We start from the raw sequence: 24,602 nt of genomic DNA, 5'->3' as shown, positions 1-24,602 counted from the left end.
GTACTCAGGTTGATTGACATTAATTAACAGCTAAAACTGGTCCTCTCTGAAACTCAATCAGGACCCCTCTGGACCCGCCCCCCCCAGGAGGATCCCTAACATCATTTAAACACTTCTTAAAACTCACTTTCATAGACTTGCTTTTATGGGATGTTGTTGTTGTCTCCTTACTTCCTTTATTATTATTATTAGTGTTGTTGTTATTGTTCTAATAATAATAATAATAATAATAATACTAACCACTGTTATTATTATTGTCTTGTTATTATTATATTTTATTATTTTATTTTTTATTATTTAAAAAATATTAATAAATGTAAAGTTTCTTCTCTTTCCAACAAATAAAATAATGTTAAATAATCTTCCAGATAATATACTTTTCCTTCTGTCAGTTACATTTGTTAACAAGCCGTCATATTTTTTAAAGTCTTTATTGAAACCAGACTTCTATGAATACATCATTTATCTACTCGAAGCATGTCAGATTCAGAGGAGCTCATCTTTATCTCCCAAGCTCTCCTTGAGGATTTGATTTCTGACTTTAGCACGTTGCATGAAAAATGGTCCAAGAGCAAAGAAGTGATGAGGAAGAGGAGTGGGCATGGATGGAAAGAGGCAGAGTGTAAGGTATTGTATTTGACATGCTGGTATTTCACAGCACTGTGAGTGAGAGGGAACATGTTAAAATAGTTCTTCTTAAATATTTGAATAAGACGTGTCCCCCTCGGTCTGCAGCTCTCTGTGTCTCTGAGCTGCTAAAATTAACAATCTGGTGCTGAACCTCCAAAACAAATACATATTGACACGAAACTATCTGAGCTTGAACTCAGAGAGGATGATCTCATCCCTGAAGTCAGTCCAAACCATCAGCGTGTGACATTTCTCTGCAGACATTCTTTGGAGCAGGAGCTTTTTTTGATCAATCTTCAGGTTTCTGCAGCCAGGTTTCTTGAAGTCATTAATCCTTTTAAGATGCTTGCTCGTTCCTTATTACTTGCCTCAGCAGAAAATACTGGTTTACTGTGTCACACATTGACATCCTCTGGCAAAGCTGCATGAACCACCCTGGAACGTGCTCCGGGCTGTGAACCAGCCAGCGGTGCCAGCTCCATAAAACCGCTCTTTGGTGTGTGCCACGTGGACTTTTCCAAATCCTCAACCCAAATATCTCTGCCACAGAGCTACGAGAGTGGGGTTTGACTTCCCACCATTTTCCCTAATAGCGCATTTTTTTCCTGGCCTCGACATGATTCAGTTAACCCCTTCACTCCCTGGTTTCTGCACTGAGACAGACAGAGACCTTTACATCCTCCTGAGCTGTAAGACTTTACAGAAACCTCAGACCAGGTCATGAAACTGTTGAACTCATATTCTCCTGACCATGGTGTTTGACTCTAGATGTTGAAGTTATCCTCTCTCTGGTCCAGTTCAGTATCTTTGTTTCTGTGATCCTGTGTTTTAATCCTCTTTTACTTTTTATGATTCTATTGTTTTTTTGTTTATTTCATGAGTTCATCCTTTTGTTAGCTTGTTTTAATGTGCTTGTACTCTCAGTGGAAACCTCAATGTCCTTCAGGGTATGAATAAAAGAAAAGTGGAATTGGAGTGTAAATTTATGGGACTGGAGTTGAAGTGGGAGATTTTGAGTTGCAGATTTGACAGAATATAAAGAAAGATTGTCTCCGAGTTCTCACGAAATGATGGGTTAAATGTGAGGGAGGCACGATACTGGATCTTTGCAGATATCAAATATGGAGATGATTTCAGACGAACTTTGGCCGATCCTGGCGCTGGCGCTGACGCCGACGCCGACACTGACCTGACACTGACCTGACACTGATGGACTGAGACCACATCCATGTGTGTCTATGGATGGACCAGGCTGGCTTGGATACCTGGCTGGTTTGACTTGAAAAGAGATTAGAAGACCTTTAATGTTTCTTTTTACATCTTATTTTGAAAAGTTGTATTTCCTTTGTTTAATCTGGTTAATCATGTATTAGATAGTTGACATTGTTCTTCCTTGTTCCTGACTTACTTTGAAAGCTTTGTTAAGTTATATCCTAAATGTGTTGTCTACATAAAGACCCATGGTAGGGTTAAAAACAGACACATCAGGAGGTGTACCGTGGGTTTTTGTCACCGTGTGGCTTCATGAATTGTTATAAAGAAGGTTAACTTGTTGGTGTACAACAGCAACCCTTGTCAAAGATAAATAAAAATGTTTGGCACTAAAGAAATAACAGATTAAAAGTGAGTCCTGGTTCAGCTTTTATTTCACAATGTTGAAGAAATGTTAGTTTAATTAAAGTATGACAGTAATCACGAGGGGATTTCCAACCTCAAGTATTTATTAAACAAACTGGTGTTCAAGAGTTTTATTTATGAAACAGTCTCACTCCAAGGTTTGTAGAAAACAACACAAGTATACAAAAACATTTACATTTTGTGCATTTCAAACTCTCAACAAGGTAAACAAGATGGAAACCAAACATGGAGGAACACATACGCTGTACACACACTAACACTCTGATAATCCACACAGACACACAGACACACTCAGAGACCTTCATCTGATTCCTCTTCCATCAACACTGTAACGTTTCAGAGATATTATCGACTAACATATGCATGGAAGTATTGATATAAAATGTTTTCACTGTATTTGTTTTCACTGTAACTTCATGAACTCTGCTGCTGCTGTGATTTGTTACCTGGTGAACACCGTCAGAGGAACGTCTCTGACATGTTGTTAGTTTGGATTCAGAAAGACGCTCGCTGCAGTCGGTCACTGAAAAATGTTCCACGTGAACCAAAGTGACAAATCACAGAGAGGACGAAGAGGCGCTGTCTGGAAAGCAAACAAAATAAAACACAGTGGCTTTTCTTTTTTAACACACGCATACAATCAGAATGATATTCCTCAGACACAAACACATGACGCCTTTATGTATGTGACAACTTAAAACCAGCTGATGTTTATCGTTTCAAAGCCTAACCGGACACCTTACCAGAGATAAAACCAGGAAGTGAAGGGGGTGCAGACCACACCGGAAAAACTCTTTATACTGAAATGTGTTATCTTGACGTTTGTGATATTCAACGATACGTTTTGTCAGTGTAAACAAATAAATAATTATTTACAAACTCTCAAAAAATGCAAACGAACAAACGAAAAAAAGCAGAGCATTAATAATTTACAAAAGGAATTATAATACAGACTTAGTATAAACATCTTTGGCACTTACTAAATGGCTTACTGGTATCGATCACTCAAGTTCTCCTTTTGAAAATAAAAAGGAAACATTCAGGATAAAAAGAAGAGGAGATATTATAGTGATGGATTGATTATGCTTTGGTTACAGGTTATGTTTGTACGATCAGATGTTCAGCAACAAAGAGAGAGAAGAGTCTTTACAGTTAAAGGAGGAGGGGACTGAAGGACAGCACACACAGCGTGTAAGTGGTTGTACAATGAATCCTTTAAAATGAAGAAATAGGTAAACATGGTATAATTAGATAATCAGCAGAGGCTTTCCTCAACAGCTTTTCTTTCCCCGCTTGGAACAAGAAGTCGGCCGTGGTTTCCTCTGGTGGCTGCATGGAGGAGAAACATGGACCGGTATGGAAAGTCTGATCTGAGCTGAATTGGATTTGATGTGATGTTTACTTTCAGAAGTTCTTGTTTTTTGGCTTGTGATGTTTTCCTATCAGACTTGATTCAGTTATCTGTGGAAAGATGGAGAGAAAAAGCTCAGTTACTGCCATATTTACAACCAGAGCTAGGACACTCAGAGATTCTCACAGTCAAAGTGCCAGAGCAGAAACAACATGTGCACTGTGTGCGTCAAAAAAGCGTGTCCCCAGCGATGTTGCTGTGATTGTGAAGTGGCCGCAGGCTTGTTTTCCACTGTTTAGCACTCAACAGGAGAACCTTGGACCGACTAGCAAGGTCTTTCACAATGCTTCTGAGGCATTGTACACGAGCAAGCTGACAAGCAGAAACATAGCGTGACTCTTTTTCTTGCTTCAGCCAAACAAACAACACAGAACCTCTCTCTCTGTTACCTGATGAACACGGTGGGAAACTCCGGCTTATCTGAGGTTTGAAAAAGATGTTGGAGGTTTAAAAACTCATCCCAGATTATTCAGATTATCACAGAGAAGGTTTCCTCTCTGAGTCTTTTTTAGTATACTCCTTTAGATGTGAACCACATATTTACACACACACACACACACTCACACACACACACACACACACACACACATACATGCATGCATAACATAAACAAAGGCACACTTCATATTTACAACAGCAACCTTCAACTGAGAGAGACCTGAAATACCAATACATATCAACAGGGCATTAAATCTTGACATGCACAGTGGGTTACATTTACCTATAATGACTTGACATCTCTTAAAAATACTTATTTTTAAAGAGTTAAAAATTAGAATATCTCAATGTCTGAGTTTGTTACAAAACTAGCTTGTGCTTGCTCTATTAGAAAAAAATAACCTAGATTTCTAAGCCTATGTATTAGCTAATTAACATAAGCTTATTTGACATAAAAACTATTTAAACATCCCAAATGTAAGAAAACAAACGAGCTGAAATCAATCCCCTGATATGGACAGATAGGGGTATCACAGTGTAATGCTAAATCCACTGCTTCAAAAAACAGACTGGTGAAGAAGGCCAGTCCTGGACCCTGTGGAGGAGGTGGCTGACAGGAGAATTATGTCCAAGCTGTCGTCTCTGATGGACATTTCTTTCCTATTTATATTCTTGTTAAATTCTTGTTCTGTAAACCTTCTTGTTTGCTGCTGTAACTCTGTGAATTTCCCCAAATAAAGGAGGATCTTATCTTATCTTATCTTACAGGACAATCTGGGATATAAGTCCGACTGGTATATGGACGCAGTCTGTTTTTGGGGGTCTCCCGGAGGGAATTAAAGTCCTAAGATGTCTTCCAATGTGGTGATGTCCACACTGTGTTTAGTGAAGTCCACGATGTGCAGTTTGTTGTGTTGCTCTCTCTGGTTTCTGTTTTCATCATGTGGAGTTTAAAATCCTGCTAGCTAAATGCACGGAAGCTGACTCCAGCCTTCATTAACTTTAATCATTGTGAAGGCCAATTCACAAAGGCTTGCAGCACCAACCTCTCCTGGTAACTTGTAGTCTTACATTGAGAGGTATTTTCAATCAAATCAGCACCCAACAAAGTTTCTTTACTTCACAGTTTACCCCTGTTTCCTTAATATGCATGATTATAACCTCATGAGGGAGAAGAGCTGTCAAAAAGAGGCACAAATCCACCGTGACTTCCTTCTTCACACCGTCTTCTGGGTAAAATACCCAAGCACAGTAAAATACCTCTCTCTGTATTTTGTTCTTGTATGTTAGTCACACCCTGGTACTTTCTAGATGACAAGATGACAAACACACAAGGTTAAAAGTAATGATGAAAATGTGTGCTCTCACCTCTGCACTCATACTTGAGGTCGGAGAAGAACACCAGCTCTTGTGAGAAGACGAACAAGCCTAACCTTCCTCCAGCAAACGTCTTGTCGTAAACAGGTCCTGAGTCGGCCATGATCTGTTTTCCTTCATAGACCACGACCCTGAAAATACAAGACGGACAAGGTGTTTTCTAAATGTTATGCTCAGTGCTCATTCTTCCATGGATTCATCTGTAAGAATGAACGAGGTAGCTAGTCACAAACATGAACTGATTTCAGTTCCAGTCTTCCTACCTTATGAACCCGGTCTTCGGTCTGTGGATGAGATGCCACCTGTAGGCTGTGTAGTCCTTCCAACCAATGTTTTTGGGGTCATGCCACAGAGTCCGCACCTGAGTGGAATAAAGTTAACAACACTTAATCCTGGCTGCACATTAAAACCAGATGAAACAGCACTGAGACTGAAGCCCACCTGTCCAGGAGTGTTCCCCGTGTGCCACAGAGCGTTCCTGAGGTTTTCTCCCGTGCCAGTGGTGGAGTTTACGACTTTTAGTGAGACGCCGGAGATGCCAAAGGCTTTAGAGGGCTTGTCCTCCCAGTACGTCTGTGTGATCTGCTTCCACATCACCACATAAAAGCGCCCACTCGACTGGTACCCGAACACAAAGCCTGCATAGTCATCGTCTCTGTCTGTGTTCACGTACATCGTCCCACTGAAGTCCACCGCATTGAACTCATCAAAACCTGTGAGGGTGTGAGAGAAATGTGAGCTGTGAGGCTGGATGAAGTTTCAAATTTACGTTGAAAGAAAGCATTGGTGTGCTGCTCACCGACTGCGATGCCTGGGTCAGAGTTGGCCGTCTGAACCAGCTCCTTGCCCTGATGTCTGACCACCCAGTTTGGATCAATCTGAGTGGTTCCCTTAGGATCCAAGTGGACCATCTGAAACTTCCTGAAGTCTGTGACACTGATGGCGTTGTTCTCCGGGCACACGTCGAGGATATCTGGAATGCTGTCGTTGTCAAAGTCGTCTTTGCAGGTGTCGCCTCTTCCATCACCTTCAAAAAAAGAGAGCACATAAGTTTAAATCAGATCCACATTCCTTACTCTTCTTCCCTGTTTTCCTCTCTCTCTCTATGGCAGCTTATATGAGTGTCATAAGACTCCTGCTGCAGCCAGGGTTAGAGGAGCTCCTCCAACTGAATATTAAAAATGAACGGGGAAAACAGCAGCTCCTCCAAGGAAACTTGCTTTGCTACATCTGCCAAGTCGACTGGGGGAAAATCAGCCATCTTCTCAAGCTGTGACGACTTCCACTGATACTTGTTTCTATCTGAAGCCTGAAGTCTATTAGAGCAGACTGCGAGCCAGGAGCTCACAGTGGAAAGGGGCGCCACTGGCTAATGAAGGTCTCAGCGTGGGAGTAGCGAGCTGCTTTCTGTCATCATCGTTGTTATTTCACAAGAGGCTAAAACGATCCCATCAAATAAACACTATCTGACGAGCTGTGAAGAAAAGCTCAAGTGTGAGGGGCCTTCCTCCTCCACGGTCTGTTTCCAGTTACAGACAGCTGTACAAACTCCAGGTAACCCTGCTGAGACCGGGTACTGTGGACTCATCAGGACTGAAACCTGAAAGGAGTAAAAACCTTCACAGCCTGCTCTGCGCCCTCCTGGTCAGCTCACTGAAGTCACGCAGAGTGACCTCACCTCTGCCAACCCGCTCCCTGACTCTTTCCACAGCCATCACATTTCACACCTGCAGCAGTTCAGCTAATTACTAACTGTAAAAACATCTGGAGGAAGGCACACAGAGGACGGCACCAAGTACAAAACCTCAGTGTGTGAAGCTCACTGAGGAGTGGATTTCAAAATAAAAGCTGAACTCTTTGAAATATAAATCTATCTTTAGAGATACACAGCCTCAAAAAGTCTCTCACTGCAGGCTTCTCTTTTTTACTCAATATGCATTCAAGCATCATGAACTAGTCCAGTGAGATTAATGGTGATAATAACTTATGGTAATTGTTACAGATGGAGGTAGTCTGAGACCTCCAGGGCTCCTAATGAGCCCATCATTTAGAGCACCTGCCCTCGGTGCACCCAGCTTGAGCTCATCAGCCTGGCTGCTCAATGAAAGGAGCTCCTTTCCCTCAGGTAGGTGTGCAACAGAGAAGACAACACCTTCAGTTGTTTCCTCTGGGTTCTGTTTGAAGAGTGTGTTGAGAGAGAGTGTGTGTTTGTGAATGTATTAAGGAGGGAAGGAGGGAAGGAGGGAAGGGGGGAAGGAGGGAAGGAGGGAAGGAGGGAAGGAGGGAAGGAGGGAAGGAGGGAAGGAGGGAAGGAGGGTGGTAAAGGGATCATTAAAAGGAGGATTGATCTCTCAGGAGAGGTTTTTGTAGATGGCAGTTGGTTTAGTCCTGTTCTTTAGTTTGTCTACTCTCTGTAGTAGAGTTAGTGGCTGTGGAGCTTTACACCTCCACTCCACCTTCTAGACCCCAAAGGCCTCACATCTGTTTGTATTTGAGGGTTCTAAGTTTCTTCTTGTTAGTGTCCCTGTCCATGACCTCTGACCTTCATGTCATGCAGCTTGCAGACACATAACAGTAGTTAAACAGTGGTTAATAAAGAAGTTGTGATAATTGGTTGGTTTTATTTTGCAAACTGCTGTTGCAGCACGAACCCTCCATCTTGAATTCAGGCCCAAAAAGACGAGGAGTCCTTCAGCACTAAGTAGAAGAGAATATTTGAGCCCCTTTCAAAGGGAAAGATCACATCTGATGAGAAAGAAAATTAAGTTTAAGTCAGATTATTAAATCGGCTGCTTTTTTCAGTCTCCAGAATAATGTTTATTCCAAATTCTTCCATCTGTTTCTTTATATAAAGTAACAACTCGTTACGTACAACACATGTTTGCTTTACTTTGCTGCACCGGGCGGTAAACAGATTTTATTTTAACTCATTAAATAGAGATTATTTTGGGAGTTAAACTTTTGTTTGACTCATGCAAAAGGAAACAAGTAATTTGTGGATGATTAGAAATCACAAATGAGTAGCCTTTGCATTAACCCTTAAAGATCGAGACCATCTTTGGGGACGCCAGACTCTCCTGAATTTATTTTAAATATGCTGAATGAGACAAATGTGGTATCAATGGAAAGCTGAGAATGTCTACTGTAACTGAGTTTTTAAAGCTTGTTGATAGGATTAGCAGTTCAAAAGTTATCAAGCATTTAGGAACGAGTAGCCACCGCTGGCTGTCTGGGTCTTTGAGGGCTTTGTGCATTTAGACAGAACATCACCGGATTGATCACTAAGTCCTCACCATCAGAGTCCACCTGGTCCGGGTTTGGTGTCAGTCGGCAGTTGTCCTTCTCATCAGGCACGCCATCGTTATCATCATCGTAGTCACATGCGTCTCCTTTGCCATCCTTGTCGTGGTCGGCCTGGTTGGCGTTTGCCACGTAGGGACAGTTGTCCAGGTTGTTCTGATGGCCGTCTTCATCAATGTCTTGGTTGTTGTCGCACTGATCTCCAACCAGGTCGTTGTCTAAGTCCATCTGTTGGATAAATACAGACAGAAGTTAGCAGTATTACCACTTCCTGTCAATAATGTTTGACTTGGAGCTTCACTAATGTAGTCTCAGGATCATCATGTATCGTTTGATGGGGGTATGTTTGGGAGTTTAGGTTCAGTACCTGGTCTGGGTTGTGCAGCAGTGGACAGTTGTCACACTGATCACCGACTCCATCCATGTCAGTGTCCTTCTGGTCAGTGTTGTACACGTAGGGACAGTTATCACCCTCGTTCAGGATTTCTAATGAACAAAGGTGCATTGATGAGATTTGATGGGGAATTTTAAGAAACAAATACATATATATTTATCTGTTTTAGGACTGTACCGTCTCCATCGATGTCTATTGCGCAGGCGTCCCCTTCCCTGTTGTGATCAGTGTCTATCTGAGCCGGGTTGTGTTCGTAGGGACAGTTGTCGCAGCGGTCGCCGACTTCATCCTTGTCGAAGTCAAACTGGCGAGGATTGAAGAGGAGGGGACAGTTGTCCTGTGGCAGAAAGAGATGATTATAATTTTTATCATTTTATTTATTAATTTAATTTATTAATTTATATTTGTTGTATTTTTATTGATTTATTTTGTGTGTATTTATTAATTTATTTCTACTTATAGCTGCATTGTTGTTGTTGTGTTGGCTGAGTTAAAACCAAAAGAAGAAAGTGATGATTGTTGGGGAACTATTCAAACAACATGAAGCTACTTAGAGAATAAAAGGTGCACATGTGTTGTGAACTATCGTACCCGCTCATCTAATATTCCATCACTGTCGTCGTCCTTGTCACAAGCGTCTCCCTGCCCGTCATTGTCAAAGTCTTCTTGTCCGGAGTTGGGAAGGTTCGGACAGTTATCCTGAAAAAGAAAGGCAAGTTCAGAGAATCACAGATACAGAGGTTTGTGATCAGTGTCAGGGGACATCCTGTTAGGACCTTCAATGAAATACCTTCTTGCAGTGATAGGTGGCGTTGGCATCACACACTAGGTTCTGATTGGGCCAGCCATCCAGGTCGGAGTCTTCTCCACAGATGAAGCCGTCTCCAGCGTACCCGGTCCGACACTCACACTTGTACATGGGGTCGCTGAAGTGGTTGATGTAGATGCAATCAGCATATTTGTGACAGTTGTGGGTTTTGTCCTTGCAAGGGTTCTCTGGCTCACACACCTACAGGAAGTAACAAGACATCAGAATCATACGATGAGATCTGTCACTCATCAGACATGATTCTCACTGGATGTATCCAACCACTAAAAGATGACCCTTCATATCCATAACTTTCCCTGTCTTATTTTGAGGTCTTGCATCTCACATGGTTTCAGTTCCTGCCCTTTTCTCTCAGAGCAGGTTTTCTTTTTAGAGTATTTGGGGGATTTCCAAGTTTTTATTAACAGGATGAAACGGTGGACAGAGGAGGAAACTGTAAAAATGAGAGTGTGGGATGACATGCATCAAAGAGGTGTGGGTGGCTTTGAGGACTTTGAGGACAGTTTGAACCACTAAGATTTTAACCACCCTTTAAGAAATATTCTGTTACCAACACCAGTTTTGGTTTTATGCTACATTCATGTGGGGTCGAGTTTCCAGGTTAGAAAATGTGAGTGAACGCCGGCTCCAGTCGGTACAACATCTCAGAAACTGGGGCGAGAATTTGGTGCCCGACTTACTGAGCTGACATATTCATCATCAGTATGTTGGGAAAACAATATTTGGTTGATATTAAGAAACTTTTTATCAATTCACATCAACCTTTTGGCTCAAATCTAATTTGTAATATAGTATCACCTAACTTGTTGTCCATAGAGTGACCTAGACTCATCAGCCAGTGCATTCTGACACCATTAACCATAATCAAACTGGTATCGTTGGAGTAATCTGTGGGAGCCAGTACTCAGGTCTTGTCATCTGAATTAGCATGGGGAAGGGGAGAATCTGGACCCTGCAGGTTTCCTGGCTTGAGGATTTTCTTGTTGTTTTTACAGATTTGTTTTTCGTTTGGATCAAGCACTATCACAATGTTTACCAATCAAGACTTTGTTTCTGTGGACTGCATCTTGTGTCCTGATACGATTAATCAGAGACTCTAGAGAAGCTCTTTAACTCCTGCTGCTTGTAGTCTTTGTTTCAGCCTCTCTAAACTGAAGTGAAGATTTAAGGGAGGGACTTTAGGGACACTTCTAAGCACAGTTTATTTCATGAAGTCCTGCTTCATACGTCTCACTGCGACCCTCTGCTCCCCCTTAATTGCAGCACGAGGTATTCACAGCTGCCGCTCATTACCAGATGATGAACACGAGTCCAGTTCGGATGCTCCTCCATGAGCTCATAGAGCAGAGAGTGGCAGCGAGGGAAGGCCTTTGATCAGAACTGCCAAACATAGATCCTAAATGCCAGACGGGACACTTCACTGTCCCTCAGATCAGTTTGTGAAACGTGGGCATTGAATCAGAGACGAGCAGCTGCAGAGCTGCAGAGCTGCAGAGCTGCAGAGCTGCAGAGCTGCAGAGCTGCAGAGCTGCAGAGCTGCAGAGCTGCAGAGCTGCAGAGCTGCAGAGCTGCAGAGCTGCAGAGCTGCAGAGCTGCAGAGGATGTTGTGGACGTGCATCTTAAAGTGGTGGGGCAAGTTTTAGTGAATATTATAACATATAGGACTTGATGTAAAATCTGCAATAAAAGCAGTTATCACAGGAGCAGAAATATGGAGCTTTCTAAAGACTAAAGCTTGACATTATTTTGCTGCATTAAAAGCAATGATCCATTCAACATGTGAATTTAAAGAACAGTTCAAACAGAGGTCTGAATCTGCCTCTGACCTTACAATGGAAGAAGCAGACGTGTAACACATGTTTGATGTTACCAGTTGTCCGTCTCCTCCCTTTCCTCCTTCCTGCTGATTCTGGGTCAAGGTGAGTAAATTCATAAACGGCCTCCCCTCCAAACCTGTGTTATCACTCTCACTGCGAGGATGAGGCTCGTAAATCACATGAACTGCTGCTTCCATTATTCATACATTTGGATCTGACTTACAAAAATTCAGACGCCTGCTTTGAAAATCAGCCCCGAGTCTGAGGCTGTTTCTCTTCCTTCACATTTTGTTCTCACCTCTTCAAAAGCTACCAATCTTTAATGTTAGAGTCTCTGAATGAGGAGAACTCACCTGTTTCTTCTTCTTGGCATCCTCTACACCCATACCGAAAGGCTGGGTGCCCTTGTAGCGCTTGGGACAGGGCAAACAGTGGAAACCTGGATCAGTGTTGACGCAACGCTGCGCTCCACCCACTTTGAAGCAAACATCCGACACCATGTCGCACTGGAGGAGGGAGGGAAAGAGTTAAATATCTGAACGTAGCCTCAAACACGTGCATGATGGATACGTGTGAGGAAACGAGTGACTCTTACCTCATTGATGTCTTCACAGTGGGTACCATTTCCACGGAAGCCAGCAGGGCATGGGCCACACTCCCAAGATCCATCAGGAGCGCTGTTGCAATCCACTCCACCAAAGCATGGGTTAGACAGACAGCCATCTGCAGGACATTTGGATGACAGGAATGAATACAAACAGCACCAGTGCAGTTGATCTCTAAATATATAAGCTTTCACTTGATGCTTCAGGATGAAACCCTGCTGGATGGAGCATGCTCTAGATTCACATCATAGTTCAGGTGCAGAGGTTTGGTTCACCAAACACCAATTTAGAAAGAAGGTTTGAGATGTTTGACTAAATGTTTCTGTATATAATACTGCTTTTAGTGTAGGGTGACAAACTCTGTGCACAAGTCCCAACTAATATCTATAAAACACTAATATACTCCAGTCTGAACAGATCCTGGCCTGATTTTAACAAACTGAATTACCAGAACAATGCACCATGCTTACATCACTGATCTGTCAGCATAGATCAGTCAGCTGTTGCCCAAGCTGTTGCTGTTTTAACCAATAATAAATCCATTATCCATCGTTCCTTCTAAAGGCAATGAATATGTTTTGTTTTGCACACAATGCAAGTGTCCATTTTCAGTCGCCCACGGTGGACATGCTGACTAACAGAGCCATGTCAAAAAGAAGGAACACAAATGTCTGGTACAGGTGAGTTAACGGTCAAATTATTGTGTTACTATTTGGAGGTTTTAAAATGTGGTCACCTTATTTTAGTGTCAGGTGCTCAAAGCATCAGAGAATCTGTTTTCTAACTCTTATAAACATCATCTTATTACAGATACAGGTTCCTTGTGAAATAAACAAGGACACTATCTGTTTTTAAGATCTGATCAGAATCTAAAGTTCTTTCTTTATCCTTTTGTCATTACTGTTCCTCTTATACATCATGTAGCAGTCATAAATACAGGAATTAAGTTGAAATAGGAATGTTAGCTCACCGATAGGACAGTCCTTCTTGTTACAGCTGTCGTTGTCGTTAGCCTCTCCGATACATTTATTGCCGCCATATTGAGGTTTCGGGCTGTTGCATTCTCGCGTCCGACTTTTGATTCCCCCTCCACATGTTGCTGAGCAGGTTGCCCATGGAGACCAAGGACCCCAACCACCATCAACTAAAAGATACAGAAACAGGAATGAAAAAGTTAGTGCATACATAAGGCTTTTCAACTCTTAATTCAACTCTTCTAAACAACAACATCTGAAAATGAAAGGACTGACTTCTGAAGTCAGAAGCCTGGAACTTAATACTGCACGATGAAACATATTGAGCTGATTTGAGTCAACATTTCCTGACAGACAGACGGGAGGCCGGTCCAGAACACATGGGGAATGTAGCCTCAGGGGAGTCATGAGACACAGGCTGTCTGGTAGTTCTACACAGATGCTGCTGAAATGGAGACGCTTCTTTTGAGTGTTTCCTGCCTCTTAGTGAAATACTCACCGGGGCACGGATCTGCAGTGCAGCGCTGAGTCTCTCTCCCGCTCCCCTCACAGTCTTTGCCCCCCAGCTGGGGCACAGGAGCGTTACAGTGTCGTATCCTGGTGATCTGTCCTTCTCCGCAGGTCACCGAGCAGGATGACCACGGTGACCACAAACTCCAGCCTCCATCCTGACGAACTGGGAATCAAACATCAAACACGTCAGGCAAAGATCTCCAAAACTAACAAGTATTGTCCTTTAGATTTCAATCAGTGAGTTAGAGACATGAATACAAAGTTCCCTCCAAGTAAACATGTTGAGATGCTGGCGTCCACGTTCAAAGATATCCCAGCTAGTATTTCTGTCATTGTGGGTTAACTGTTCCCCAACGTTAAGACCGATTCAGTCCCTCAACAGATGCAGAGTGATGTTAGCTGAAAGCAATAACAATGTTAATCCCACATTTATCAAACCCTTAATTCATCCGTCTCGACACGCAGCATCAATCTATCAGCCTCTCCTGACACCCAGCCTCTTCAAGAGTCTGTCTAATGGTCACATTCATTAATATTTGTATTCTTTTTTGCATGGCAGCCCGATGAGTCACGGAGCTGGGGAACAGCCTCTCAGCCAATGATTTACTGAGACGTGACTTGGACTGGGCACACCCTGCAACCCTCCATGTGATCCAGCTCTTCACTGGCTCCCAGCCTCACTCAGAGGGATCCATTCAACAGATTTATGAAGGCGTTAATTCCGTCTTTTGCACTTTGAAAGCTTCCATCTCATATTTGACTGCTGAGTTTTTCCACAGTTGCATTGTGTGCCATCCACAGCTGTTAGTTTAAAGTGATTGCTGCAGGGTTGGCAGATGCATACTTTGATTAAGATAATATCTGATTACTGATGCGGCTGCTGCTGGATGTCAAACAAAAACTGAACGACAGGAGATAAATCATATTGAAGATATTCTCACCACGGCTGTCACATTTTCCCAGGCTGCACTTGCGGGTCTGGATGGACGGTCCAGGGCAGGGGTTACTGGTTGCGTCACATGACCGACCCCTTTGTTGAGTTCCTGTCCCGCAGGTGACTGTGCACTCTGTCCACTCAGACCAGGGGGACCAGCCGTCATCGCTCTCTATAGCTGGAAGATGTAAAGTCACAACGTCAACGTTTTCCTCTCCCAGATAGTTTTACAACCAAACAAAGAAGGACAAGTAAAGATCAAGACTGCACTGCTTTTATTCTTCATGTCTGCCTGTTCACCACATGACGTCATCCTTCAAACCCACAGCAGCCACTCAGAGTGTCTTTTATCTTGACAAATAAATATGTGGTTCCCTCTAAAAGACAAACTGGCTGCAACAGTCCAGAGAAACGAAAATGAAGTGCATGTGGAATATTGTTTTTTCATGGCATATGGAACCATTGAGTTAAAATAGCATGCGTATATAAAACCGTGTGTGTGTTTATTACTGTGTTTATATGCTGGAAGCATCGGCTACAGACTACTTACGCAGACACACGGGGCAGCACTCGCCGTCAATAAAGGAGGGGGTTGCACAGGCTACAGGCGGGCATGTGATCTGGTGACACACGATCTTAGACTCCTGCCATGGAGGAACAGAAGACATGAATCAGGATCACTGACCTTAAACATTCAATCTGTACGTTCTTCCAGATATCTTGGCACTACCTGGCAGGTACACTTGGTGCAGCTGTCCACAATCCAGTCTTCTTTATCATCGAACAGACGGCCGTCCTGCCAGCACATGTTTTTCTCCTTAGTGTTTTTCATCTTCCCGAGGGCCTCCTTCATGATTGTGTTCTCCTCTGTCTGAACACACAACAACACACAGGTCTGCAGTCAGAAACCATTAGGGCACACTCACCAGAAAGGTGCACTGCATTCCATTATGCATGTCAAGGTGTACACCTGCCGACAAGCTGACTCTTTGACGAGAGCACATGTGAGGTCACTTTGGACCAGGTGGAGTGAGGTGTAGTACATCCTGCTTCAGAAATGCTGTTATTCACTGAGCACAGCTGTGAGGAGTCTTCATTTGGAGATGATCTTTTGGACCAAAGTGGTAAACTTTATCTCTTTGTTGATGCAGCTTTGTAAATGCAAATTCAAAACCTTATCCTGCCTCCTTATCTCTGTTTATACACTAGAAGAGGAAAAGCAGCCTGCAGTTGATGGGCTAGTTTGCTTTTGCAGCTCATATTGGGGCATTTAAATATCGTGAGACTGTTTCCTAAACGGTTAAAACTTCAAGTTCAAACAAACACAAGTTAAAGAAAGACCATGTTGCATGCAGTGACCCCATCAACAAACCTCTTCTTTATTTCTCCAGGCAGGTTTGGATCATATTGTTTTAAAGCATCATTCTGACCCTAATGAGAGGAAAGCAGAAAACTTACATGAACTTAAATAAAATCCCCCTGAATAGAAAAGCTACTCCGTTATGTTTACAAGGAAACCTGTAAAATATTAAGTCATACTTTGTTTCTCATTATTGCTGATTACAAACACTACCTCTCTATTATGTTGGAATAATGGATCCTTCAAGTGTTTCTGAGGTTTGCACTTCGTAACCTACAACCCATTTGGAGACCACTGGATCTCTGGCTGGATTCTGAAACACTAAAGAGCTGTCAGGAGATAAAGTACTGCCAAAAGTTTCTGTGTGTGTGTGTGTGTGTGTGTGTGTGTGTGTGTGTGTGTGTGTGTGTGTGTGTGTGTGTGTGTCAGTTCAGTTGAAAGAGGGAGGCAGCAGTGTGCAGAGCAAGAATCTGAGACACCACTCGATCTGGAAGAGCCTCAGGGACCCTTCTCATCCCGGTCGTTTTTCCTCCTCCCGAGGTTCATGCCCAGACTCTCTTATTGCTGGGAGGCTCCCAGAGGAAACACATGGGCTGTTTAAACACAGCCAGACATTAGACTGGACCCTGCTGCTGCCAGGGGAACACTTCCTATATCCACATGTAACATGTCATAAAGGCTGTCTGACTCACGCTGCCACAGATAGCTGCAGTCAGACGGGTTCAGCCATCACGGTCTCTCTATAAACAGTCCTGTGGATACCAAATGTTTGCTTTGAAACCGATGTAGGTTACCTAGTAACCTCATTCAGAGCTCTCAGCTCCTGGCAGCGGCCCGGGAGTGTTTCATTTGTTTTCCTTAAATGTCCAGCTTCTCTTCGGTTTCACAATGTCACATTCATCACTGAGCTTGGACTTTAAAACAGGCAGAAGCTCGTGGAACACAAACACATGTCAAGATAATGTCCATTAACAGCATGTCTCTACTACTCACCACTTTCTGCAGGCCATCAATAAGGTTACTGACGACAACCCGCAGGCCGTTGAGCTCCTGGAACATGGTGCTGAGTTCCTCACAGGAGCGCTCGCACATATCTGCGCCCACGTCGTCCGTCTTCTGGCCGATTATGTTTGTGGTGATGGAGGGACTCACATCCATGATTTCTGTGCTCTCACTCACAATATTCACCTCATCTGGAAGAGAAAGAGACATCAGAGTGGATGAGCTACACAGGACTGGTGATGGAAAACATATTTGAGATATGATGATTGAGAAACTCTGATCTGGGAAGCGAGTGATTTCCTGTTTTCCTGAAGGCGGCCAAGCGATCACAACAATGTGGTGATTACAATGTTTATTGTGTTCTCTGAAACAGATGTTCAGACAGCAGTGTTTGGTTTGAAGGATGTATTTGTGTTTGAAATGGTGACGCTAAATCTTTCCACTACAGACGACAGCAGCTGTGGCGGGACGACAGGAGGGGATGCAAACGCAGAAACCTGGGTGTTCCTGGTGTCACGAGAAACCAGCCGTTTTAAATCCCTGCAATGTTTGAGGTAAGTGGACACTTCCAACAAGAGCTCCACAGACTGGAGTGACCACACAGATGGATTGATGAGAAGCCTGTGTAGCTCACTGTCTTTGCCTTGCACCAAAGGCACCAGCGATACCGATGAAATACCGATGTACATGATAATCTATTCAAACATTAAATATCAGGAGTGGAGGAGCTTAATGTTTAGTCTTCTTTGCACAATCTATAAATCTGGTGCAGGAAGTCCAGCCTGGAGTAATGTGTCTGCCAGCTGTGATATTTATACCACAGATATACAAGAATCCAAATCCCAGCTCAGGTCAGGGCAGGCAGGGTCATTCCCTCTGAAATCACCAGGATCTGTCTTTTAAATCACTTCTCTTTAACCCTCAACTTATTCCCCTTTTATATCCTTGAAATTCAGTTATCTCATGATGAGCTTTTTGAATGTTTAATGCAAAAAACACAAGACACATATCCAAGCTCCACGGGATGACTGTCAGTCAGCCAGAGCACAGCACAATTCTGCAACTGGTTTGGACCTCGCTGTGTAAATTGGTGAAGATTAACGGCAGGCCGGGGACTCTAAATCATGAAGCCGTCCAAATTGTCCAATGTTGTCTCTCTGCAGCCAGCTCTGTGTTTTCTTTCCTTTTCAGTCTGCTGGATTCATTCAAATCTCAGCGGGCTCTCACGCTGTGTGTGCATGTGAACGCGCGCTAGCTCGTCTGTGAAAGCACTCACACATTCTTCTCCTCCTGTTAGGCATCCTCTGTTTTTCTCAAAGCAGATAGGAGAGAATTAAGAAGGAGTGAAAAAGCTCAGGTAGGTTTAATGCTGCTCATTAATGTCCCTACATGACACATTTTACGAGTGTGGGTTTTGTGGGTTTACGAGTGACTTTAGCTCAAAGATTGCTCTCAGAGCCGAGCTTGGACTGCGACGTGAAGAACACTTCCAGGCCTTGGTGACATTCGTTCAACACATAAACTAATTCAGCTGGAATTCAACGCTGCTGTTGAAAACAGAAATACAACATCTCTATCAAAGCCAAACACGCACAGCACATATGGGTGTGTTTTGTCACATTGGGCCAAATCCGACGACCCTTCAGCTTTGTTGTTGAAGATGATGATCTCCACGTTCACCCAGATATCTGTTTCTTCTTAGCTGCAGCGGCGTCTCGCGTGAGGATCCCCAGGGATTATCGCTCATGTGAGCAGAGCTTCAGCTGAGAAAGGTAACCCAATCAGCCAATACATGACTTCATCGTGTGTGTGTGTGTGTGTGTGTGTGTGTGTGTGTGTGTGTGTGTGTGTGTGTGTGTGTGTGTGTGTGTGTGTGTGTGTGCGTGTGTTTGTGTGCACAGCTGGAAGAGGAAGCTCCCCACTTTGCAGCACAGCATCCACTTTCTATTTTCTGTTTTCTTTCCCAGGGCATTATCCCGAGTCCACTGCCAATGGAAATAAATGTAAGCATCTGTATCTCCTTTCGTTCACCACGCATGCAGCTCCACTCTGAGCCACCGCATTGACACGGCTGTTTCCGTCAGCATGAAGTCCTGGAGGGGGATCTTATCTGAAGAGGTTTTTGACCCATTTTAGAACCAGAAGAGTTAAATTCACGTGAAGGGAGTCAACTGAGAACGCTAAACAGCTTTCTCTGGAAAGTTGCTGTGGTTGATACTTAACAAAACACAGATACCACGCTTGGGAGGCTTGCATGTGAAGGAGTTTCCCAATCCCATCTGTAAGGTATCGCAGCTTGAAAGGGTTTGCTAATATAATTATTTTGACTCATCATTTGGCTCATGAAAATCACACAATTCGAAACGGTTCCCACTGATGGAGTTTGGCAGGCGCTTCGGGGTGAGTGTTGGTTTAAGATAACCACAAAGAAATGTGCTCTTACCCGGTTTTGCAACCTCACAGTCTCTGCTCAGGAGGACGTCTTCCAGTGCCGTGTCAAAGATGAAACGCACATTCTGCAGAAGGCCCTGTGTCAAAGAAAAGAGAGACGTGGTTACAGCCACTCTTACATTTTTACAGTCTACTTTCTATTCTCACTCTCTCCTTTTCAAGAAAGTTCAGCTGACAGGCGAACACATTCACACAGGAGCTCTGAAGTTTACTCTCAGACCGGTCACACACATTGACACACATTTTACACACAAGGGGCAATTTAAAGTCTAAATATGGACTCCTTTCCCCACAGAATAACACGGGCAACACTTCAGGAGGGAGGAGTGTGCTTGTCTCTTTACTCCCAGAAACAGTGATTTTCTTGTCTAGACAACAAAAAGCCTCACCCTGAAGTGGCTTTCCCGAGTGGATCCCTTGGCCACATACATGCGGCTCCCCTCGGCCTGCAGGTGCTCGTAGAAAGGCTCATCCAGGATGAAGCTGTCCAGCAGGCTGCAGCCCACGTACAGGTTTGCATTCTCCCCATGAACATGAATTGTGATGTTCTTCCACTGCGAGTCGGACAGGTCCACTTCCTCGAATGAAAACACGTTCTGCGAGCCTCCCTCCCAGTAAACCAAGTCCAGCGTGTTGGCCCGTCCGTTGGAGACAATCTCAAACTGCCGCTGGCCATCAGGGCCCTCAAGACCAATCAGGGTCCCCCGAGAGGCACGGTCCTGGCGGATGCTGGCCACAAACACAAAGCCCTCGTTGTTTTGGATCTGTTGCAGGATTTGTTTGAGTACAGGGGGGCTCACTGGAGGAAGGTGGTCGAAGCGGATGAAGCGGTAAGCAGGGGCATCAGAGTTCTGGCCCCTGAACTGTTTGGCCCCCAGAGTCTTACGTGTGATTTGGCTGATTTCAAACATGTCAAACGATGTCTCATCCTCCTGCTCAACATCTACGAATGAGGAAGGATGCAGAGTGAGAAATAAGAGTTCATGCACAAATAGAATCTGTTTATCAGAGAAATTAAAAAGTTTAAAGGATTCAAACGGATCATGGAACTACAGTCAGTGAGGTTTAAAGCATCAACTTAGTTCCTCTGATGATACAAGCTTTAACTTTAAAATACAATATTTATATACAATACAATATCAGTTTGAGATATTACAATCATACAAGTGTTCCACTCACCTTGAGCTAATGTGTGGAGGAAATTAAAGGACAACAGCAGCAAGAACAGACTCCTCCTGAGTATCATACCTCCTTCAAAACAACACAGAAGCTTTTTGTTAGTTTGTCTTTTATGCCTCTTTTCATTTTTTGACAACCCACGTCCATTTCAAATGTTGTGCTTCTCACTTAGACATCATTCCATTGCATAACTGTTTTTAAAAAGTAGACACGACAGCACTGCAAGCTTAAATCGAGATAATAGTTGCACTGATGTAGATTCAAGAATTCCATCTGAACAGGTTCATGATTCAGTTTTCAACACCTCATCTGCAGCCCTTTACCAGAATAAAATCCTCATCTGATATAAAAGTGCTTATTCTCATGACTTTACTTTCATCCTCGTGCTTTACACTCAGTCTGCAAAAAGAACAGATACACATGCACACCGTCAGTTTAACTCACCAGAGGGATGAAGCTTTGATTGTCTTAGTTCTGTCTGATATCCGAAAATAGGAGAAATAAAAGGTTGAGTTCGGGAAAAAAAAGACTCAACCTGTTGATTTGAGTTGATTTGAGTTGATTTAAGTTGATGGTTGTTGATGGTTGTTGATGGTTGTTGATGGTTGTTGATGGTTTGATGAATGAGAGGTGGTATCTCCTGAAACCCTCGTGCGTAAAACCGTAGAGTCCGCTATGGTTCACTACATCCACAGTCTGGAGGACTTGAGGCACAACTGTGACTGCAGCTCTCTCCTCCCTCCTCTTATATAGAGGCTGGCTCAGCCTGTCACTCTCACTCCTCTGGGTTTGAACAGTTCGAGGAGACAGAGTTACATAATTACCTCCCGATGGCTTTCGTTGCACACAGAGGTTGGTATGGAGGATTCGTGACCCCTCCCCTGATGTCTCGCTGCACCGAGATGCCCACCACCATCCCCGCCCTATCAAATACCCCCACCTCCCCTCTGTGTGTGGAGCTCATCCACTCTCACTGTGGGAGAGTGATGGAGGTGAAATGGGCTGTCTGCAGGACAGAGCTGTGTTGATGTGGACAAAGCTTTGTGAAGTTGGTGAATTCACTTCATGTTGCACAAAATAATTAAAGGTTTAATTTAATGAAAAAAGTTATTTTGAATCAAATAAAACTCCAAAATAAAAAATATAGAGGGACTTTAAGTTAGCTCAGAAGTGTATGTAACTTGATAATCAAAGCCTATTTACATATATTTACTGTAATTCATGTGATGCCTTCAGGGACAGAAGTAATGATAACATTTATTTTCCTGTCTGTGTAATTTGACTGAGACTGTGAATGACAATAAAAGCAGAGTTACTCTGTAAGTATCAGAGGACTTACTTTGACTACATTTTCACTGTGAATAAGCAAGCTCCTCTTTTTGGAACTACTCTGAAGTGGACACTGAAGGAACTGCACCACTGCTTCATTTTATAACACAGAAGATTGCTGCTTGGCCTCACTCAGTATTAGTGACTTTGTTTTATTTAGTTTTCAGACCCCTCTCCTTCAGACGCTTTTTCAAAAGAGGGACCAGCTATAAATCCAGCTCCTTCAGGTGTTAATGGAGACTTTTTGAGACTGACATGAAAGCATGTATCGTTCTAACTCTTCTCAATTAGCAGTGGCGATGTTGTGAGTCCCTCCTAGGCTGTCACCTGCTGTTTCTTATTGGTCCTTTAGATAGTTTATTATTATTATTATTATTATTATTATTATTATTATTATTATTATTAATGTAGATTATGGACACTAAACATGTAGAAAATGTTCTGGTTGAAAACTTTCTTGTTTTACTTTAATTTGTTCTCCTAAGTGTAGTTATAAATATATTTAGGGTGATTTTTAACCTCTTTCTGTCTCTCTCAACATTACACACTCCTCCTACAGCGTCCATTATTATTCCCATTATGCAAATTAAGTGATGATGTCATTAGCGACTTCTAGGACAGCCAATAGCTGCTGTCCTCACTGAGGAGTTAACACTGCTCACGCTAACTTTCAGTATAACTGCTGAGCAGCTAGTTAACATGAACTGTGGTTTAATGTTAACGAAGAGGAATGTCACATAAAGACTGGATGAAACAGCACAGACAGTCTCTTCACTGCATCCTGCCACTTGCTTCTGAAGTTTCCACTCAGACTGTAAATGACAGGACAAAAGAAAGTCTTTGTGGAGAGTTCTTAATAACACCTGGTTACACTGTTAACCCCCATTTGATCTCAACACAAGCATGATATGACCTTACATTATCACAAATCCCATACCTAATAAAGGTTACATTCCTTTCTATGACAAAAGACAGTTATCAAGTATAAATAGAGCTCTCAATAAAATAAATAATGGGATGATAAAACAACCATGAGTCTTTACAGGCTTCCTCTGGAAAAGGCTGAAACTCGATCCATCTTCAGGTCGGCGTTCCTGTGTTCAAAGAATTTTCCAACCATCATTTTTCATCGAAGTTGCACGTGTTGTGTATTTCTTTAGTGTCATTGTTTTGTTGCTAAGTTTGATAGATCGGTCCAAGATTTTTCTTTTATTTATTTGACATTTTTGGATCTTGTTTTTACATCTTACTTTATTTGTTACTGCTTTCTGCTGAAACTATTAGAGCCTGGAATAAACAATCATACCCCACAGCTCCCCAAATCACCTCTTCACAATGACTCAGCTGATCAGAGGGGAACTCAAAAACAGGTAAATCACTGAGACTGATCTGAAGTGTGTGGATCACTGCATATTTGACTGAAGCTCTTTTTTATTGAACTGCAGCCTAAAGGGAGAATTTCAGAAATGTCTGCAGTGTTTAAAAATAGAACCTGAAAATCACCCTGATACAATAGGAACTTAAGATGGTTTAACTTAGCTGGCAGGCAATGTCCTGTGTCTGGAGACTGTCAGGCTTTTGCCAAGGCTTCCCTCTGCGGTGTCAAGGAAAGAAAAGCTGATCCGTCTCATTCTTGGAGTCCTGTAGAGGGATCATAGCAGGGCTGGATGTGGGTAGACCTTCGTGTACCAATAGGATACGTCTCAGCGCTGGTTTGCGTCAATTGGAAATGTGCATTCCATTTAGAGGAAAAAAAGAACCGAGGCCGAGGAACAAACAGTTTCTTACTGAACGGGGCGATTTCCTCTCAACAACATGGAATCACTAACCTGACAGAAATTAGAAACAGTAGTGAACGGTGAGTCAGACATGGCAGAATGTGACAGTGCTGATGATAAAAGCATTCTGCAGGGAGCAGAGAACATCAGATTAAAACTGTCAGGGATGGAAAAAGTTCAAATACTCCTCAGACTTGCACTCATTAAACTGTCAGTTGTAGTTTTGCAGGATGGGTTTGTAATCAGTTTGACTTTGTTCCATTTGAATTAGAGATCATCAAAGCTGGATTCTCAGATCTGTCCTCAGAGGCTGGGTCTGATTGTTATCACGTTGTATTTGCTGATTGTGAATCTGAAAAGAAAACACTTCTAGATTTCAATTCCAACTTTCTTTTTATATGGAAACAATCATGTTCATTGGTACAGCCTGTTACTGTTTACAGGTCTAGACTGTACCGACTGTTATTTAAGACCCAACATCAAGATGAGATTCTACTTTATCTTAATCCATTCACAAGTTACAGTGGCAAGGACAGACTTCCTTTAACAGGCAGAAACCTCCAGCAGGACCAGACTCATGTTGAAGAGCCATCTGCTGAGACTGTGTGGGTTTATTTGGAAAGACAGAGGGAGATACGCATCA

General features: G+C 43.0%; 1 protein-coding gene across 2 annotated transcripts; it reads right to left on the bottom strand.

Annotated features, from left to right (window-relative positions):
* Nucleotides 1–2,329: 2,329 nt before the first annotated feature.
* On the bottom strand, nt 2,330–21,727 carry thbs2a (thrombospondin 2a). 2 transcript variants are annotated; one of them, XM_034682468.1, is made up of 23 exons: nt 21,297–21,727; nt 20,853–20,924; nt 20,063–20,616; nt 19,666–19,750; nt 17,214–17,413; nt 15,591–15,731; nt 15,411–15,504; nt 14,868–15,038; nt 13,913–14,089; nt 13,410–13,583; nt 12,430–12,557; nt 12,188–12,340; nt 9,979–10,197; nt 9,780–9,887; nt 9,366–9,525; nt 9,162–9,280; nt 8,788–9,022; nt 6,294–6,521; nt 5,936–6,207; nt 5,758–5,855; nt 5,486–5,625; nt 4,069–4,099; nt 2,330–3,729 (listed from the first exon to the last, which is right to left on the bottom strand). In XM_034682468.1, the coding sequence occupies exons 2-23, from the start codon at nt 20,917–20,919 to the stop codon at nt 3,726–3,728; spliced, it is 3,558 nt and encodes a 1,185-aa protein (XP_034538359.1). In that variant the 5' UTR covers nt 20,920–20,924; nt 21,297–21,727; the 3' UTR covers nt 2,330–3,725. The 2 variants fall into 2 exon arrangements, with proteins under 2 accessions (XP_034538359.1, XP_034538360.1); XM_034682469.1 differs by lacking the exon at nt 4,069–4,099.
* Nucleotides 21,728–24,602: the final 2,875 nt, after the last annotated feature.

Source organism: Notolabrus celidotus, chromosome 4 (assembly GCF_009762535.1).
Source record: "Notolabrus celidotus isolate fNotCel1 chromosome 4, fNotCel1.pri, whole genome shotgun sequence".
NCBI classification, from domain to species: domain Eukaryota; kingdom Metazoa; phylum Chordata; class Actinopteri; order Labriformes; family Labridae; genus Notolabrus; species Notolabrus celidotus.
This window is presented reverse-complemented; position numbering and strand designations above follow the sequence as displayed.

What these genes read in the sequence shown, in the direction of transcription:
- thbs2a (XM_034682468.1), bottom strand. Translation starts at nt 20,919, where the DNA reads ATGATACTCAGGAGGAGTCTGTTCTTGCTGCTGTTGTCCTTTAATTTC. An exon ending in TTGATGGCCTGCAGAAAGTG is followed by an intron (nt 15,732 to 17,213) that starts GTGAGTAGTAGA and finishes TTGTGTGTTCAG; the next exon opens with ACAGAGGAGAACACAATCAT. An exon ending in GCACCAAGTGTACCTGCCAG is followed by an intron (nt 15,505 to 15,590) that starts GTAGTGCCAAGA and finishes CCTCCATGGCAG; the next exon opens with GAGTCTAAGATCGTGTGTCA.